This window comes from Sinohyriopsis cumingii, chromosome 17 (assembly GCF_028554795.1).
Source record: "Sinohyriopsis cumingii isolate HCF-2022 chromosome 17, ASM2855479v2, whole genome shotgun sequence".
NCBI lineage: Eukaryota > Metazoa > Mollusca > Bivalvia > Unionida > Unionidae > Sinohyriopsis > Sinohyriopsis cumingii.
Genome location: NC_142977.1, coordinates 101,148,302 through 101,169,604, shown reverse-complemented (window position 1 = coordinate 101,169,604; position 21,303 = coordinate 101,148,302). Strand labels below are relative to the sequence as shown.

General features: G+C 36.6%; 2 protein-coding genes across 2 annotated transcripts; both read right to left on the bottom strand.

Annotated features, from left to right (window-relative positions):
* Nucleotides 1-5,030: 5,030 nt before the first annotated feature.
* LOC149779557 (cerebellin-2-like) lies at nucleotides 5,031-6,493 on the bottom strand. The gene is made up of 2 exons (XM_089940281.1): nucleotides 6,163-6,493; nucleotides 5,031-5,609 (listed from the first exon to the last, which is right to left on the bottom strand). The coding sequence occupies exons 1-2, from the start codon at nucleotides 6,371-6,373 to the stop codon at nucleotides 5,194-5,196; spliced, it is 627 nt and encodes a 208-aa protein (XP_089796407.1). The 5' UTR covers nucleotides 6,374-6,493; the 3' UTR covers nucleotides 5,031-5,193.
* Nucleotides 6,494-15,411: 8,918 nt separating this feature from the next.
* Nucleotides 15,412-17,783, bottom strand: LOC149779556 (heavy metal-binding protein HIP-like). Its single transcript, XM_089940280.1, has 2 exons — nucleotides 17,213-17,783; nucleotides 15,412-15,983 (listed from the first exon to the last, which is right to left on the bottom strand). Exons 1-2 carry the CDS (start codon nucleotides 17,427-17,429, stop codon nucleotides 15,574-15,576), a joined length of 627 nt encoding a protein of 208 aa, XP_089796406.1. The 5' UTR covers nucleotides 17,430-17,783; the 3' UTR covers nucleotides 15,412-15,573.
* Nucleotides 17,784-21,303: the final 3,520 nt, after the last annotated feature.

The window sequence follows — 21,303 nt, the reverse complement described above, 5'->3', positions numbered from 1 at the left end:
TTGCAGGTGAGGGCTTAGGTGCTTTCAAAAACCTTTTTTCTTCTTCACTCTGTGTTGATGGAATATAATGGGTTATTTTCTTCACTCTCTGTTGATAGTATATATAAAGGGTTATTTCTTCACTCCGTGTGGATAGTGTCTAATGGTTTTCTTCTTCCCTCTGTGGTGTGTGTGTGTGTGTGTGTGTGTGTGTGTGTATGTGTGTCTGTGTGTGTGTGTGCGTACGTTGTGTAGATCGTATATTTGGTTGTTTTTTTTTTTCTTCCTCCCGAGTGTGGATAGTATTTTGGGGTTTGTATGCGTTAGCGACATTGTGCGGATAGTATATTTGGGGTTTGTATGCGTTCGCGTACGTTTGTGTGGATAGCATATTTGGGGTTTGTATGCGTTAGCGACGTTGTGTGGATAGTATATTTGGGGTTTGTATGCGTTAGCGATGTTGTGTGGATAATATATTTGGGGTTTGTATGCGTTCGCGTACGTTTGTGTGGATAGTATATTTGGGGTTTGTACGCGTTAGCGACGTTGTGTGGATAGTATATTTGCGGTATGTATGCGTTCGCGTAAATTTGGATGGATAGTATATTTGGGGTTTGTATACGTTAGCGACGTTGTGTGGATAGTACATTTGGGGTTTGTATGCGTTCGCGTACGTTTGTGTGGATAGTATATTTGGGGTTTGTATGCGTTAGCGTAAGTTTGTATGGATAGTATATTTGGGGTTTGTATGCGTTCGCGTACGTTTGTGTGGATAGTATATTTGGGGTTTGTATGCGTTAGCGACGTTGTGTGGGTAGTATATTTGCGGTTTGTATGCGTTCGCGTACGTTTGCATGCATAGTATATTTGGAGTTTGTACGCGTTAGCGTACGTTTGTATGGATACTATATTTTAATTTTGGTTTTATTGTTCGATCTGTTGTGTGTGTGTGTGTGTGTGTGTGTGTAACGTCTGGATAGTATATTTGTTGGGTTTTTCCTCTTCCCTGTGTGAATAGTATATTTTGGGTTTGTTTTTTCTTCTTCCCTCTGTGGTGTGTGTGTGTGTGTGTGTGTGTGTGTGTGCGTGTGTGTCGGTCTCTGTTTGTCCCTATAAAACTCCCTTTATCCCTATCAAATACATTCAACCTACCTACCTGGAGTAGCGCGTATTCAGGTAAGCCAGTTGCAACACTGTTGACATTTATCCCCTAGTGTTCAGTACAGTGACGTCACTGACGCTGGAAATTTTAAGACTATAAATATGAACTTGGGGATTTCCACAGGTTGTAGCTATACATATGTACTAGAGTTCATAAACAGGAACGTCACTCAAGCTGAGGCTATAAAAAGATAGTGGGGTTTTCCAAAGGAATAACCCACAAATTGTAGTATAAACAGATAGTGGGATTTCATATGAATTTTAGTTGATTATAGCTATAAATAGATACATGGGTGTTTATCCACGATCGTCACACAAGTTGATATTGTAAATAGTTACTAATTTTATCCATTTTAGTCTAAACCATTGTAACGTAATTTTCGGGGATATGTTTATTTTCCTTTAAATTCTGGGACAATTTCGTCATTTTAGCGTTAGTTTTAGTCACATCCATTTTGTCGTTGAGCATTTCCTTGATTATTGCTATTTATAGCATCATTAGAATTATGCAAATTTTTGAACACCCCAGCAAGATTTCAGGTCTTGGTAATGCTTTATATATAAATCTCACGCTTGTACTAGTGTATGTATGTCTCTGTCTCTGTTGTGTTTGACCCTCTACCATCATTGTCCCTAGACAATCCCACCATGTTCAATTCCCCTTGACGCTATACAGACCACCATGTTCAATTTCCATATGTTAAATTCCCCTTGACGCTAGACAGTCCCACGATTTATTCCCATGTTCAATTCCCCTTGACGCTCAACAAGCCCAAGACCTTCTGTAATGCTAATTTCCCCTTGACGCCAATGTGCCGGGACAATTTTCCCCATGTTAAATTTCCATAGACGCCAAAGTGCCGGGACCCTGTTGTTAATGCTAATTCCCCTTGACGCTGAATCGCCCCACTTAACTACTTATGTACATTTGATAAAATAAATGTACATATGAGGGTTTTTGTCATTGTATTGGACATTTTATTTGTGATTCATATATTTATCGCATCTGACTTTTTTAACAAGTCATAATATCACTACACATAACGAATTGCATGGTCTCTAATCAATATTTTTAAACTCATTTTCTAATGTAAAGAATCTGTTTCTGTCAAACTTTATGTTGTCCGTGGCGGCTGCCGTTATTAAAAGTGTCGTGTTTTGCTTAATGTACATTTGAAATTGAACAGGTTCAGAATTTGAACAAAAGGTTTGAATAAGACACTCTTTAATTGTGCCTCATTGGTCATCTGCCATTTGCGGACGTGAGCGTACATAAGACCAAATCTTTTAACTCCTAAATATTCAACTCTTCGCCAGTCCATCTGGAATAACGTTTTGGTCCTTTAACATTCCACATATACAGATATCTCTGTATCTGTACCATTACTTTTTTCCATGATTAAACTGTACATGGTTCTCCTCCTTGTTTTTAAATAACATGTATATAATTTAATATTTGTTAGCGAACTTTACAGGCAGTAAACCTAAGTGTCCCACCCATACATATAGTTACAGTGCACACTTTAGTCTACAACAAATAATCACTGAGTTGTATTAAAAACTCAGTTTTTTACTGACTTTTAAAAATCTAATTCATAATCAAGCATCAAACATAGTTTAATGCTCAAGTAAACAATGTGTTAGTCATAGAAACTCATGAATCAAATTCAGGATATTTTAAATGAAAATAGTAAATCTTGTATCAAATTCAGGATATTTTAAATGAAAATAGTAAATCTTGTATCAAATTCAGGATATTTGAAATGAAAAAAGTAACTTTTGTATCAAATTCTGGATATTTGAAATGAAAATAGTAAATCTCGTATCAAATTCAGGATATTTGAAATAAAAACAGTAAATTTTGAAACAAATTCAAGATATTTTAAATGAAAATAGTAACTCTTGTATCAAATTCAAGGTATCTTGAATGAACATAGTAACTTCTGTAACAAATTCAGGGTATACTGAATGAACACAGTAACTCATATATCAAATTCTGGTACACTGAATGAACATAGTAACTCGTGCACTAGATTTAGGGTAATATACTGAAGGAACATAGTGACTCATGTATCAAATTCAGGGTACACAGAATGAACACAGTAACTCATGCATCAGTTCGGGTTTTACTGACTGAACATAGTAAACCTGTGCATCAAATTCAGGGTATCTTGAATGAACACAGTAATTCCTGTACCAAATTCAGGGTTTCTGGAATGAAGATGGCAAATCGTGTATCAAATTCAGGGTATTTTGAATGAACATACTTACTCCTGTATCAAATTCGGGGTTTTTGTATGAACACAGTACCTCGTGCATCAAATTCGGAGTATCTTGAATGGACATAGTAACCCATTCATCACAATACAGTGTATAATGAATGAACTTGGATCTCGACATTGCACATGATCATATAAACTCAAAAATGATGGTTTGTATAATGGACTAAGGATCTTATGAGTGCATCTGTGAAGGATTTTGGACAGTTATTCAAATTAGAATTGTTCCTCTGCTAATCTAGCCATGTATTCATCAAAGTTATCAATTTTTGTGGACACCTCAAGCTCATTTTGAACTTAAACCTATAATGAATAATTTTGTAAACAATACATTTTTGATGGTGAAGTGTATTTAGTACAGACAAGTTTATTAAGTTGTGGAGCAGCGTTTCATGAGAATTTGATTACTATAATTGATTCGAAGGAATGTGAATTCGCAAGTTTTCTTTGGGTAGCAGTTTTCAAGGAGTGCAAATTTTATTCGAGTTTTCGTTGTGACCGACACTAATTTAAGTACACCCAAAAAATTGAGATCTTCTGTAGATACAGTAGTGCTGTTTCTCAAATCCATAAATTCAAGTACAATGAACATGTCACCTTTGACAAAACTATACAAATTGATACAGAAAAATAACTGATTTCCCAGTATTTGAATTTGAGTGTTAATCTGCTGCATATGCTAGCTTAGTAGTTGAGTCCAACTGCTAACAACATAGACCCTGATCTGCCATTGTATAATGTGCTGACAGGTCGATGTTGTTTGTTCTACTGATTACTTCTAAAAGACTTCATTGATCCAGATCAGCCAGCATATTATGTGATAGCAGTTCTGGATCTGTGCAGTTAGCAGTTGGACTCCACTTAAAAGCAAGTATGTACAGTGAATCTGAGTGTTCACTTTCATGCATTCTGATGTGCACTTAAAAGAATTTGATTATGTACTCAGAATCTAAAAAGTTTTGTGAATACGGGTCCCTTGTCTATTCAGTAATTTTTAGAATTGTTTAATCAACATTGAAATGTACCTCCTAGTGATTAAAATTACATTTTTTATCACTGAAATTCGTTAAATCAGAGTATAGATTCAATGACTTACAATAAAGTCCATACAGAAATGACAAGTATGAAATAAAATCGGAACGAGAGAACTATTTATTTTGCAAAATTTAATGTGACAAGAACAATGATCAGAACATACGTACATTTCCACATTCCAGACACATTTCCACATGCCAGGCAAGGCTCTTAAGTTTGCAGTCGTTAGCCAAGATATGAAACAATAATTTTTAATTACCTCTCCCGTCTGCGTGAATACAATGATGTGATCACTGTATGAACGCCAGAAGTAAGATATGCTGGCACAGGTGACGCTCGAGAAATGACAAGAATAGGGTTTCATGATATCATTCCAACAAGGACGGTAAGAGGAATGAACCTGATCATTGTTACACATGCTTACCTTTCTGTTGTGAATGATAAATAATAACAAATCGTCCGACTACACGATAAACAAGAATGGCATTCGGTTACAATTGAAAATTCACTACAGTGGGTACAAATATTTTACTACGATTTATGAGTTTATAGTACACAAAATATAGACACAGTCAATCACAACTTCAATATTTTTATTAAAAACATTACAATTGATGTATCAAGGCAGATTTGCACATAATTTTTTTTTAAAAAAAACAATTCATTCAGATGCAAAACAAATTTATAGACCATTGATTTCATCTTCTTATCGTAAGATTTTGATATACATACATTGTATCTAATCATATCGATCGAGTAGTAGGCCAGTGAATGTCGACCAGTGGGCACCGTGGACAGTTTCTGAATAGCCAGGTCTTTCCTTGACATAGACCACCTGATCCTTGTCCATCACAGTTACAATCATCACTGACCCTGTTCCGTCTCCTGAATACACCCTTCCAATCTCCTCCTTGTCTTTCATAATAATTAAATGAACGTGCTGGGGAAGTCCACCTGTCAATACAGTTAGAGAGAAGGAATACAGCCCCCTCGCAGGAGCTTTGAATCTTCCAGTAGAGGAATCATAGCAGTTTCCCTCATTGACTAGAATACGGTCAAATATCACCGTCTGTTCGGATACGTACTTTGTATGTAAAGAGAGTGTAGCAGTGAAGGCAACGCCGTGAGTTCCCAAAGATACATTCCCATGAGCACCTGAAACATAAAAAGGTCGTTTATCTCATTGCCACAAAAACTATTTTAAAGTTGTTCACCTGTTACTATTCAAAATATGTATAAGGCCTGATTCAATTTCTAAATAATTACAATAGACATGAGAAACAGTTGAGTGAGTGGAACAATCCCTTAAAATTGTAGTGTTGTAGCTTTTATTGTTGTCCATATTCTTTACATCATTTAGCTATTGCATTCGCTCATTACATTTGACTCAAGTAAGGTAAGTCTTTGTTCTGTTGAGTTTTATGTGCCTTAAAGAAGTTCGAAAGTATAAATGTATATTACATTAGAGCATTGCTATTGAATCCTTCTTCTGAATTAAAACGAAAAGCCTTTTGACTTAGCAATTGGTGAGATAACTTCTCGTAGGTGCACAAGATGAGTGAAATATCTATGCGGAGAAATAAACTGAACAGCCATCTAACAAAGGTAAACAAGACAAACACCTAATACAGAAATTTACAAACGTATAGAATTGGAGATTCACTGAAAAGACGATGAAAAATGAATATGTATTGAGAGAATTACATACCATGCTTGTCCCTTCGATCACATTGTCTTTTCAATTCTTCAACTTGTAGCATAAGCACCTCAACGTCATTCTGTAAAAGAAGTCGCTTGGCTTTCTCTTCCTCTAGTCGAATACGAACAACTTGCAGATCTGCCCGACCTAAGTCTTCCAAGATGGCAGTTTCAACGCCGGCAGAAGCGGCAAGTACAACCAAAAGACCGACTGAGAACATTGTCACTCACTTGAAATATATCGTACAGTGTTGGTGCAAAACTTGCTAAGAGACAGCATGGTTTACTTATTTATACCGATCTAAGCAGACTAGCGTGATTGATGCAACAGCGATATCTACATTTTATCTCATAACCAATCGCTTCAGCTTACATTAGTTGTCCTAAACTCTGCAGAACAAATAAAGCCGTATTTACACTAGAAACAGCCGATTGTCACCATTTAGGTTATTACCAGGCATCTTACAATCAATAACATTTCATGTTCAACAGCTCACAATCCTGATAAGATTACGACATACTTCACAAACCAGTAAATTACATGGCAACTGACGTGTCGTCGACCTTCGCCCAAAATACCTTCAGCTCTCGATAAAATGTCGTTTATTATGCAAGAACCACAGACCTCGTTATATGTGAAATAATACACAATTACGTCTGAGACAATAAGCGTCTGAGTATTCCTGAAATGCATTTGGCAGATAATGAAAACAGTTGCGTTATAAAATATAAATACATTCAATTCTGTATAAATGTATTATTTTTCATCCGGCGGGTGTAATATTTATTTTTCAAGGAAATAAAAAGTAGCTCTACACACATCTGTATTGTACAGAAGGGACAAGAGCGCAGTCTTGCAACCAAGGGATTGATGACACGAAGAGGCTAAAGAGAGAGAGAGAGAGAGCGATAACCAATAGTGATTTGGGAAAGCCCAGAAATACCAGGTGATCCTGTCGTGCCAGGCAATCAGAGTTCGATCTGTCACTCGATTATATGATGAATGCTGTTCTATCAGTAACAGAACCGCTAATTAGTATTATCATAATTTTTTAACTCTACTTCTGAGAGAAGGCGAATCAGTCACATGTCATGTTCGATTTCATTTTTGTTTTGTTTATGTAAATAATTTAATTGTTTTTCACATATGAGGTCGTGTTATTTTATTCTGTATCTCTCCTCAGAGCTCAATCCATTAATGTTATCTTTTAATTTATTGTTTACTAGATCCTGTCAATAACACCGTAGTCGATCATCTCTTAGATAACGACAACCATAAGACATAAGGAGTGGGGGGAGATCTCACACATAATCCAACACCTCATGACAGTGATTGATCTGGATGTGCAAAAGATGATTGAAGAAAAATATCTAAGATCTTATGAAAGTAGACAGCGTCCAGCTCTAAGTCATAGCGTGGACGTTTGTTTATAAGATCTATCTATAGCTTTCGAGGGGAACCAATTGTCATACAAGTTGTTTTTTATGGATTTATGTGCATTTTAATTTCGGTACACCCTTTTTAAACAGAATGAATATCGGTCTGAAAATGATACTTATAAACGGAAGTATTGTTTCCTGAAAGAACAGATTGGACTGTGTAAGACTTAGAGTTAGAGCGATAACAACTATATATATTTTTTTCTATAAAAAAGCCGTTTTGTATCGCACATTTTACATGTTCAAATGCAGACAAGTGGTTTATGGTACAAACACTCCTCATGTTTGTAAGTTAAGACTTAAAAATAGAATGCCGAAGAGCTGGGGATGTATAACCCGTTATTTACATTTTTTGTAAAGTCTTTTGACAAGAAAATAGAACAACTATTTGGAATTTTATGAAGACAACCCCGGAAGTTTTACTTGCATTAATACCGTAGAGCCATTTGGTCTTTTGATTTATTAAAAATCAGCTTTACGAGAATGATTTTCTCTGATTCCCGATTGAAATCGATTTAGGAGACGAAATTTATATTGAAATGGAGAAGTAAGTAGGTGGCAATGTGTTTGGCAAATATTTTTACATGCAAGGCTGGATAGAACTAGGTATGTAATTTGATATGTTATTCTTAAACGAGCCTTTATGAAATGAAAACTTTGGATTCTTCAAGAATCGGGGAATACTCAAATGTCTACACAATTAGTGACGAGATGATGAGTAAACGGGAAAGAGAGTTTAACTGGATGGGTTTTCACTAATAGCCATTCCCAGGCTGGCGACCCTTAGGTTATGAGTCTGATGCTATACAACTGAGCTAGAGCGGGAGACAAACAGACATATAGGCAGACAGATAAAGAGAATGAGACAGAGACAGATGGATCTATACCATTAATAATGGAGGAAACACAGGAAAAATGTCTCAAAGAATAAGATACACATGGGAAATGATAAATAAATTACGACCCATTAAATATGTATTCACTGTCTGAACATCCCTTTTATATAATATTCAGTAGCATTGGATTGTATCTTATCTCTGTTTGTGTTTCATGCAAGACTGGGTCGTCCAAGCGTACACGTTTTTTCTATGGAATTTGTGAAGCCCGATTATGTATAATTTTGCTGAAAACATTACTTTCCCTGGAAAAAGGTTGGTGGTTATTATTCTGAATGCAAAAAGTCCAACTGGGAATTTTGTGCGTGTTTCTTTTACCATCTCAAAGGATTTCGAATACGCCCTGACGTCAAAACCATTATACCAGATATCACGAATGTCTTCAAAATAACGTAAGCAACCCTTAGTTTACGATCAATAAGGAGGGGTCGTTTCCATGTACTTGGACAAACTGTTAGCTAACCAATCCGATTTGCAAGCCATCGCGTAGTTCACGCACACCGTTTTACCATCAGTTGGGTCAGCTATTGAAACTTACACTGTTATTTATACTAACACTTTGTGATATAACCTCTTTATGGTAGTATCAAAAGAAAAAGAGGATTTGACACAAGAAAGATTTCAACAATTCCTGCTAAAATGTCTGCTATTGCAAAACCTTTCTCCTTTCTGTTGTTTAAATAAAACAAAGAAGCATTGTTGATAGCAGAAAAGTTTCCTTCAAATGTGGCCGAGCTACTGTTATCGACTGCATTTCTTTCAGCTACTAGTAACAGAACAGTGGCAGAAGAATAACAGTTAGGAGTGCCTAGAACGGTTGCCTCATCCAGACACAAAATCTACACCCAGCCTCAAAAACATATTCTTGACTCATTTTATAACCTGGTTGCCGAATTAACTTCATAAAACCTTGACACACCCATATTCCTAACTTTCTGGAGTTTTACAAGCCGAAGGATTGAAAACACTAAACACGAATTCTAAGTATCCAGGGATATAAAAATAGCGAACATATCCAACATTTAAGACCTTAATTTCTCTCTAACTTAGTGATAAATATGAGTTTCATATTCGCATATTACGTCTATTTATGACCCTTCTTCTCGGCACTCTGTGTCATGTTTTAGTGAACATCCAGCCACCAGTACAAGTGACAAATGCTGGTGTCTAAGTATTTATTGCAACATATAAAGTTTTAGGTAAAATTGTCCTTGAAAAGTAGTCGCCATCAGTTGTTATAAGGATTCCCAACCAGGCGAAGAATGATACTATATAATGGGAGCTCCCGTCTTTATACAAACATTTGGTGCTTCTGACATTTTCACATCAGCTGGCGTCATGCCAAAAGAACGGCTTCGTACCTCGAAGTCTTTATCAGGCTAGAAGCACGCATGCATGTGAAGCCGGATTAGCAAGAGCGCAATCTGCAGTGTGTATTTATGTATACACACTGCATCATCAATTACACATGCAAATTGTCCTGACGTTAATAAATGGTACCCAGACATGAAACCGTTTAAGATCCCCTGCTGACTATGGATGGCTCACTGGTGTTAAATGCAGAAGACTAAAGCCAAATGGCACTAAAGTCAATGACAAGATCTAGTTAAGATTTAGTGTGAGAAAAAAAAGATTTCCGAGAGAAATGAAACCGAGCTATAAATATATTCTCAAATCGTAAAGATTAGTGACACAGCTTACGTCGCTGCAAGTAACGTAGCCAACTCTAACATTCTTTATGCGCTTAGATATTACAGTTCAAGACTGACGGACAAAGTGTATGTCCCCGCAGATGACCGCTAGTTGAATTGTAAAAGGACATTCGTCAAGTCAGCCACCAAAACCCAAAACCACGATTTAATGCCCGCAGTGCATCTACGCATTGAACAGTGCTTGATATTATGTTGCCGACCAGTACACCCGAGTTCGCTTTGAGAAGCATCTATAAAGTCCTGGTTGGTCTTGAGGGACATCTCAAATTCAGCTCGATGAAACTTGCTTCCCCGGAGAGTGTCAGAGTCAATAATTTTCAAGGAACATAAAACAGTACAGAGCACGAACTGATATTTAAGGAGGACAACGGTGAGTCGCAAATGGCTTTTTGGTTGAAGGGATGAGGTCAGCCTTGCATTTCAAACTGACTGGCATCTTCACATAAGTTCGGCCATTTTCTGTAAATCAAATATACATCATAGTATTTTGCAAGGCAGAGGTCACATCACTTAAGGAGATGGTGAGTGTTACAATTTTTGACGATCCATGCACAGGCGACTCGAATATTACAACTCGTCTATTGCCTTCGTCTCATAAGGGTCACTAGCACCTTTTAGAATTGGATAGCGGGCAGCAGATTTAAAGCGCACAGTGGAATGGGCCTTCCCGCATATATTTGTTTCCTAATTACGGCACAAAAAAGACGTTCGCTTATCCAGGCGACATCACAGTTGGTTACCAGCTACATAGAGATGGTGGTTGCTGTTTTTGATCAGACCGTGATGTAACTTTCCGACCTAGCGGTAGATGAATTATTCAGAAGCGAGGTTAATTTAAACAAAGTGAAAAAAAGGCTATCGCAGTAAATGCAAGGTACTCATCTGCTGACATTAAATAAATAAATGTTCACACCCACTGCATGCGGTGGTGCTCCAATAATGTAATGCGACTGAGTGCCCATCGTCTGCAAGGCTCGCAAAATGAGAACAGACATATTTTTCGCGTCCGATTCAGCAACACTGGATGATATTAGACATATGAACAGAGATGTTGTGCACAGTATCAGACTCAGAAGAGTGCCGAGTGATGTACACGTGACTGGCTGATATGTGCCTTCAATGCGTGATGCCACTTCTTGGTGGATTGGGTGTGCCATTAATCGGTTATATTTCCCACGTTGACCGACTAGTACTTCCTGGATATGATCTTTTTGGCCGTCCCCCGTAGGTGTTGCGGCAAGCGCTTGGAATGTGTGTGCGGTAGAATTTACCGCCATGCAAAACGGAATGGTTGTTGCACAAGGCAATGTAGCAGAGCCTGCCTTTAACTCGCGATATCATCCCCGATATAGACCGTATATTTGAAGTTTTAAAACACAGACTGGTCACGAAATATTAAAAATGTTTCTGGATCAGGATATTTTGAAACTTAAATTACCATTTTAGCATACGGCACTTTAAGAAACACAAAGCTAATAGAAAAAGTATATAACGAGGTGATGTGCCACACCTCTCCATGTACTTACTACTCCAAAAGAAGAAACGAGACCTCGTATGGGCCACTGTAAGTATGAAGAGAATGTGGAACAATATTTTATGACAACTATGGTAAACTTACCGTAATTCAGTGATTTACGCATCTTGAGCATAGACTCATTATCTCATAACTACAGAAAAGTCATATTTTAAATATTAACTGATTAACAAGTACGATTACGACAAGGAAGACGTTAAAACATGTAAAATTTATATCACCAGTTGCAAAGCCTCTTGTTTAGTATCATTATTATTTTTTGTAGGTGTAGTAATAGTAGTAGTAGTTACGGTATTAGTAGTGGTAGTGGTATTTTAGAGACACAGACTTACCTATTTATGCAATAGTTTAATTTGTACAATACCTGTTGGGGCCCCGAGAGGCCGAGTGGTCTAAAGCGCTCTCCGTTACGGATCACTGCCATCTCACCTCTGTCTGCGTGGGTTCGAGTCTCAAATTCAGCCAGTGCGGGTATGTGAGAGAGCTTGCCAGTAGCTTCTTTGTGGGTCGGTGGTTCTTTCCAGGTTCTTCCTCCACCATGAATACTGGCCGAAATGTATAGCCTATCGTGTGCTGAAAAATGGCGTTAAACCCAACAACAACAACAACAACAATACCTCTTTATATTACAGAACACACAGGAAAGATATTATAATTACTTTGCACGTGCCAAAAGACGCCTGGACAATGTCAACTAGATGTATTTATAACACGCTCAACGAGATGTATATTCAACATGGTAATCAAATGTAACAGTTGTTTCTTTTTTAAGAATTATTGTTATTGACACAGGAAAACTATTTCAATTTCCATAGATCATTTTGTAAATGCATTGCCAAATTACAGTTGTCTTGGCAATATCAGGACAACACGCACCCTATGCACGATTGATCCAGGAGGAAAAGTTTATAAGGGCGAAAATGATGTTCTGCTCGGCTCGTGATTAGGAAAAATTTCCTTGAACGGACCCACTATAAAATTCTGACCTGGTGAATTTATAAGGGCGAAAATGATGTTCTGCTCGGCTCGTTGTTCGGGCGACAGCGATAACATTCAAATGGTTTACGGTCCAAACCTACCATTGCGTAAAGTGTAGGCATTGTATGAAAAGAACTGCGTTAACCTCTCGTCGTAATTATTTTAAGCCAATCAAACGACCTTGGCTCTCTTCAATACAGTATATGATACGCTGCTTTTATATTCTATAAAATAATTTGTTGCATATCACCGAAAATCAAATTTAACTTTCCTCATAGGTATGAATAGAATAAATATTTCTTTGAAATCTCGAAGAAATTCATAGTTGTCTCGTAATTCAGGTTTTCAACATCGAAAAATTCATTTTATTTTATGAAACCACTATATCTGCAAATTGACGAACTTTTCAACAATATTAGGAAATGTTAACGCACTATATATATATATATATATATATATATATATATATATATATATATATATATATATATATATATATATATATATATATATATATCGGTACGATTTTAGTCTCATCATTTAGAGGGTCGTTTCGGGCAAATATTTGCACGACAGGTGTGCGTATAGAGTGTTTGTCTATAACAAGGAGAGTAAATTTTGGAACACTGTTCTTCTTCTTCACTCACTTTCGTTTTCACAACCTGTAAGAGGCTAAAGGGCCTTCCGTCGTAAATGACAATCGAAGTTAAATTTTTGTTTAAATTACCCAAAGATGCTGCTTTGCTGGATGAAATGAATCACTCTATCCGATGCGAAAAAGACTATTAATAAAGCATGCTAACATCTGAGAAATTAATGAAACTAATTGATAATTCAAAAAAAATAACTCATAAATCAGGTTACAGAAGCAAGATTTCGAAATTAAAAAATAGCGAGCATGTAACCTCATTTAGAATTCGGTTTTGTCTGGTAATATATAACCGGTTTGAAACAAGTGTAAAAACTCTACATTTTTCGTCACCCATTTTTCCTTATAACAATCTATTCGAAGAAACATGATTTTAAAATTCAGCATCACTAATACGTAGTACTAGACTAAACAAAAATTCTAAAACTTACACGAAAATTTATTCCTAAACTTACAAACATATTCACCCTAAGTTTCTGATAAAACGGGCAATAAAGGGATTGAACACATTTTATTAACTTAAATTTACACTGTGTGTATTTGTTACCATAGTTCACACAAACACTTTAATTGTCACACACCATAATGTTAATATATAGCCAAAAGAATATGCTTTCTTGATAACAGCGGCAAGACACGCTTAATCCCATGTGCGTTCTATCCAAGAGGAAACTTCCAGAAAGATGACACTAATATGCTTTAGAAACGTTACCTTTTAAGTGCCCACTATAAACCTCTGGTCCCGTCAGATCTCTTCTCCTATATCCAGTAGCACATCCGCAGCGACAGTGACGAAATTGGTTTCACCTTCTAGCTACTATTGCGTACAGTTAATTCATACGAAAACGTCTTTGGACAAAAATACATTAATTTCTTATGGTATCTATTTCCAGGGAAATCAGCTACCTTCCTTCTTTAAAAGACGGAATTTGATATAGTTCATATTAACAAATAATTTCCCTATCTTAAAATCATATTTTACTTTAATAATAATTACTCACAATCGACGTCAGTTTTCTTCAAACCTTCTGTGTTAGCACAAATCTGATTGAAAAACTGATCTCCTCTGTCCTACTTGAAGATCTGACAGCGACCGCTTAGGGGTCATGTTCTGGTGACTTAAGTTATTACCATAATAGCTAATTTTATCAGCCAATCAGATGAAGTCATATCTTCGCGTTTGGGAGACTGAGCAGTATAGCTGCAGAGCAAGAGTGTGAGTGATCGAGTTGATTCACTTTCAAATTTCTGAAAGCTGCATTTCCATTGGCAAACGCAAGGGTCACTAGAACATGACCCCAAAGAGGTCGCTTTCAGATCTTCACCCAGGACAGTGGAGATCTGATTTTAATCAGATTGAGTAGGCACAGCAATCCCATAATGCCGTATCTCATACAACTTTTAGTATATAATGTGTCATATTATCGAATTAAAAATTTGAAGAAAAAAAACATGTACATACAAATGTTCATGCTGTTGCCAGATTAAAAGACCTCAGAAAATTCTACTTGCATTACCATTCTTCTTATGTACGTAGATGAGGCATTCATGGTAGGTGAGGTTCATTATTCTTCTTGACCCGGAAGAAGTTTCACTTGATATCTGGTGTTCAGATCCTTGTGTACTTAGTAATAATATATGTACTAGAAATATATAAATATACATCACCATATTCCAAGCATGGTTCTTAAGCCGACGTCGGGTAAGATATGAGACTATACTTTTTAGTTAGCTCTCTTGTCTGCATGAATACAAATAGTTGATATGTGTAGTAACTCCAGACGTAAAATATGCTGACACAGGTGACGTTCGAAAAATGACAAACAAATGGTTTCATGATATCATTCCAACAAGGACGGTACGAGGGATAAACCTCATCATGGTTATACATGTTTACATTTGTGTTGTGAATCAGAAAAAAATAAAAATTGTCCGACTACACGATAACAAGAAATGGTATTTGTTTACTAATGAAAATTCACAATAATCGGTACAAATATTTTACTACCATTTCTGAGTTTATAGTACAAAAAAGTAAGGAAACAGTCAATCAAATCTTCTAGTAATTTTATTAAAAAGATTACAATCAATCTGTTATGGCATATTAGCACATAAAGTATTAAAAAAATCAAATTCATTCAGCTGCAAAACAAATATATAGACCATTGATTTCAACTTGTTGTGGTAAGAACTTGATATACACACATTGTATCTAATCATATCGATCAAGTAGTAGGCCAGTGAATGTCGACCAGTGGTCTCCGTGGACAGTTTCTGACGCGCCAGACTGTTCCTTGACATAGACCACATGACCCTTGTCCATCACAGTTACAACCATCACTGACCCTGTTCCGTCTCCTGAATACACCCTTCCAATCTCCTCCTTGTCTTTCACAATAATTAAATGAACGTGTAGTGCACCCCTCAATACGGTTAGAGAGAAGGAATACAGTCCCCTCGCAGGAGCTTTGAATCTTCCAGTAGAGGAATCATAGCAGTTTCCCTCATTGACCTTGACGTGGTCAAAAATCACGATCTGATCGGATACATACTTTGTAGTTGAAGAGAGTGTAGCAGTGAAGGCAATGCCGTGGGTTACCACAGACACATTTCCTTGACCACCTAAAATACAATGATCGTTTATCTGATTGCAACAAAAACCGTTTTAAATCTGCTGACGTGTTACAATTCAAAACCTGTAAAGGTCTGGTTCGATTTCTAAATAATTTTGATAGTCATGAGAAATAGCTGAGTGAGTATAACAATATCTTAAACTTGCAGTATTACTGCTTCTATTGTTTATATTCTTTACATCATTTGGTTGTTGCATTCGCTCATTATATTTGACTCGAGCAAGGTAAGTCTTTGTTCCATTGAGTTTTAAGTGCTTTAGGAAAGTTCTATTGTATACAGATCATTCATTATTGCACCCTTCTTCTGATTTAAAATAAAAAGCCTTATGGCTTAGCAATTAGTGAGATAACTTCCCGTAGGTGCGCAAAATGAGTGAATATTGTAGACGGAAAAATAAACTCAACATCGATGATAAAAAAGGAAACATTAAGAACACCTGATACAGAAATATATAGAGGATAATTGCTTGAAACGAGTGAATAACGGATATATTTCATCGAGCGGATAAAAAAATCAGTATATTCACGGAAGCCAGGTGAAAAAATACTAGATTTTTACACCCACGAGATGAAATGTATCCGTTATTCACTCGTTTTAAGCAAATATTCTTTTTATTTTATGCTCAGATACGTTGGCTACCTAAAGTTTGTGACACAGTGAATTAGCAGATTTCTTACGCTAATGTCAGCTGTTTACTGTACATGTTCTGCTGTGCTATGTGTACCTTAGCACAAAATTAGTTCCACATCAGAGTGATGAAAATTAACTGATATTTCTGGAAAAAATACCATCTCCAGTGAATAAATTTACATTATAATAGCATAAAATAGAATAAAATTTTAAAACTGACATACAATTAAATTAAAATGAATATGAATTAACTCAGATATACGTAACAACATCATTTGGTTGTGTATTCGCTCATTATATTTGACTCAAGTAAAGTAAGTATAAAGGTATATTATTACATCAGATCAATCATTATTGTATCCTTCTTCTAAATTAAAATAAAAAGCCTTTTGACCTCGCAATTAGTGAGATAACTTCTCGTAGGTGCACAAGGTGAGTGCAATATCTATACGGAAAAATAAACTGAACATCCATTTAACAAAAGTAAACAAGACAAACGCCCTAATACAGAAATATGCAACCGTATAGAATTGGAGATTCACTGAAAAGACGATGAAAAATGAATATGTACTGACAGAATTACATACCATGCTTGTCCCTTCGATCACATTGTCTTTTCAGTTCTTCAACTTGTAGCATAAGCACCTCAACGTCATTCTGTAAAAGAAGTCGCTTGGCTTTCTCTTCCTCTAGTCGAATACGAACAACTTGCAGATCTGCCCCACCTAAGTCTTCCAAGATGGCCGTTTCAACGCCGGCAGAAGCGGCAAGTACAACCAAAAGTCCGACTGAGAACATTGTCATTCCAGTGAAATATATCGTACAGTGTTGGTGCAAAACTGGCTGAGACACAGCATGGTTTATTTATTTATACCGATCTAAGCAGACCAATCACGCTAGATTGGTGCAACAGCTATGTCTACATTTTATCTCATAACCAGTCGCTTCAGCTTACAGCAATTGTCCTCAAATCTGCAGAACAAATAAAGCCGTATTTACACTAGAAGCAGCCGATTATCACCATTTAGGTTATTACCAGGCATTTTACAATCAATAAAATTTCATGTTCAACAGCTCACAGTCCTGATAAGATTACGACATACTTCATAAACCAGTCAATTACCTGGCAACTGACGTGTCGTCAAACTCCACCAATACACCTTCAGCTCTCGGTAAAAATGCCGTTTATTATGCAAGAACCTGATACCTTGTGATGTGTGAAATACTGCGCAATTACGTCTGAGACAATAAGCGTCTGAGTATTCCAGAAATGCACTTGCCAGAGAATGAAAACAGTTGCGTTATAAAATATAAATACATTCAATTCGGTATAAATGTATTATTTTTCATCCGGCGGGTGCTTCGTTTTGCAACCTGGAACATCAGGACCATGTGTCCTGGATTGACCACTGACCTACAGCAGATCGACGATGCACGGAAGACTGCCATCGTTGACAGAGAACTCTCCCGACTGAACATCGACATTGCCTGCCTCCAGGAGACCCGACTGGCTGACAGTGGCACCAACAGGGAAGCCAATTACACATTCTTTTGGCAGGGGAAGCCCTTGGATGAACCTAGGCAGCATGGTGTAGGCTTTGCCGTCAGGAACACGCTAATCGCCTTCATTGAACCTCCATCATCAGGTACTGAGAGAATCCTTGCCCTCCGGCTGTCAACATCCTTAGGCCCGGTCAACATCTTCAGTGTGTACGCCCCAACCCTCTACTCCACCTACGAGGAGAAAGACAAGTTTTATGAGGCTCTGGATCAGGCAACATCCAGTATCCCCAACAATGAAAGCCTTTACTTACTAGGAGACTTCAATGCTAGAGTGGGAGCTGACCATGAGGCCTGGTCCACCTGTCTCGGCTTTTACGGAAGGGGCAAGATCAACGAGAATGGTCAGCGACTGCTGGAGATGTGCTGCTCCCACAGCCTATGTGTGACCAACACTTTCTTCAAATGCAAAATATATATATATATATATATATATATATATATATATATATATATATATATATATATATATATATATATATATATATATATATATATATTCGTATGTTATGTGTATAGGGTCAAATAAACAGTAACAAAGGAAAGAGTGAAAAAAACAAGCTTTAACAATTTTAATAAATAATTTATTTCCCTGGAAAAACACTATAAAATGAAAATATAACAATTTACGGTTTTAAGAATCAAATCCAAAAAAAATAAAAAGAATAGTCCACGAATTAAATTTTAGAAGCCCTAATAACGAAATGTTTTAATGAATTCGAATTCTAGTCTCGACGAAGAATCAAAGATGGAGGGCGATGACGTATACTGTAGCTATTATTGTGCTTTTGTGTCTACAAATCTGTGATATTCACAACCAATAATCCGGTGCTTGAATTTTCCAATACAATTTAATGAAATATCTTTGTCCAAGAATAATGTATGAGCACTCAAATTTTTCCATGGAAAAGAATTAATTTTTTTGAATCCAAATAATTCGAATAAACATTAAAATAACTCCAAACTGACACAACAAAAGAAACACCTTTACGTCCCAGTATTTAGAAACCCAACTGAGAAAAATCTCTATAAACAATGATTTTTAGTAACTCAAAACGCAAAACAAAGACGACTTTCCAGAACATTCGAGAAGTATTTATATATTGTATTGGTATAGTTGAATTTACATGCAAAGCAAACGTTTTGGTTTTTTCACTCCATCTTTTTTTATATAACTAGAAAGAATATTCGACCGCTCTGGTGGGCTAGTGGTTAGAGCTTCCGACTTGGCGGCGGGAGGTCGTGTGTTAGTAACCCCGGCCGGGTCATTCCAAAGACATGCAAAAATGGTACTAACAGCTGTCTCGCTTGGCTCTCAACATTAACAGTTTACTGTTAGAACTCGTCGACCTGGTGTCAGGATAATGTGACTGGGTGGGACATCATGCTACGTTTCTGTGGCATGATACCCCTGTGCTAGACATCACTATAAACTGCCACACTGCAGAGATCATAGCGATTTGACTGAAATTGTTTTAAAGCTACGTTAAAAATCCTAATCACACACACACACACACACACACACACACACACACAGAGAATATTCTGAATTCACTGTAATTCTTGGGGTATCAGCTTTTGGTCATTTTATGTTTGCTACAAACCACACGAACAAAGTGTACAACCCAGATCTGCAGTCACAAAATGTGTCAGTAGAGACCCGTCAGTGCAGTTTCTTGGGAGAAATCAGTGCAGTGCAGTGTTGTTTGCCTTTGAAGTCAGCTTAAAATAAGTATATGTCATAACATATCCATCAACTTAAGTACCTAATGAAAATGTCAATTTTTAGCAAACCACAAAAATGTATGTCACCAATTTATTTTGGAAATGAAAATGCAGTTTCTTTGGTACACCGCAAACATTGATAAGGCAAACTGAAGTAAATTACATTAGTACAATGAAATTGTACTTCATTGTGATTGTTTTAGTGTAATAGAATGGATTTGCTTGCAAAGTTTTCCACTATGCCTTATAAGGCCAACCCTTTGTCATTGAACATATGTAGCCTATGCAGCAGGATAGTTTCGTTTAGTGAGTCCAAATGATACTGAAACATGTTTTCTAGTGATGGGAAACATAGCCTTTGATGAAAGAACCCGTGTGTAATGTGTCTTTATATCTCAAGTTATCAGTGCAAAGCTTCATAATTAATATCTGTAATGGTTTAGTAAATATATGTTTAAAAAATGTTGTAAATTGGCAAAAGGTGAAACTTAGTGTGTTTGGAGAAGAGACTATCTAGATCACAGCATGTGAGCATTGTTCATCATTAGGGATCGCTTAAGAATATCATGATCTCCAGGCCTCCCACCCCTTTCCCTTTGAGGAATTTATTTTTTGGTAAAGTGCTGTGCACTTAGGTTTTTTTTACTGATTAAACGAATAGTGACTAAAAGAAAAGCATATACAGACGAGCGTGATGAGATGGACTTTACAGCGATGTTGAACATTCTGTAATTTCCAAATATATGTGAATACCGTATATACTCGCTTATAAGTTGAGTCAGACTGCAAACTGTACAGACCCAGATCTGCTGTCGCATTTTGCGCTGCCTGGCAGATCTTATTATGTATGCAGTTTATTAGAAGTAACTAGTGGAATAAACAATACAGATCCCGATATGCGGGTGCATTGTATAATGGAAGGCCAGGGTCTATGTTATTTTTGGGGGGCTTGACTTACAAGCACGTATATATGGTATATGCTTCTTTTGTGTTGATGCATAGCAAGATAGTAGTGTTTGTGACTGCTATTTTTGTATTTGCTTATGTGAGTGTTACTCATTTTTCTTCAACTTTAGTCATTATTTTAGTCAGTACTATATATCAGTAAAACAAAACTTAAATGCATACAGTAAATATTTTCAGTTCTTGGACGAAAAGACCTGGATAAAAGAAATCCGTCTGCATGCAATCAAACATGGATGTTATTGATTCTTCCACATTTGGTCGACATTTGTTAGCTTTTTCCATGGCATAAAAATACACGGAATGCTATTGAACATTTTTGTGATGTCAGATGCTGTTTAGAGCCAAGTTAAAATGTAGAATAATATTCTTTGCCACACATAATACTGTTTGCCCTACCTTTTCAGATTAATAATGTAACAATTAATAT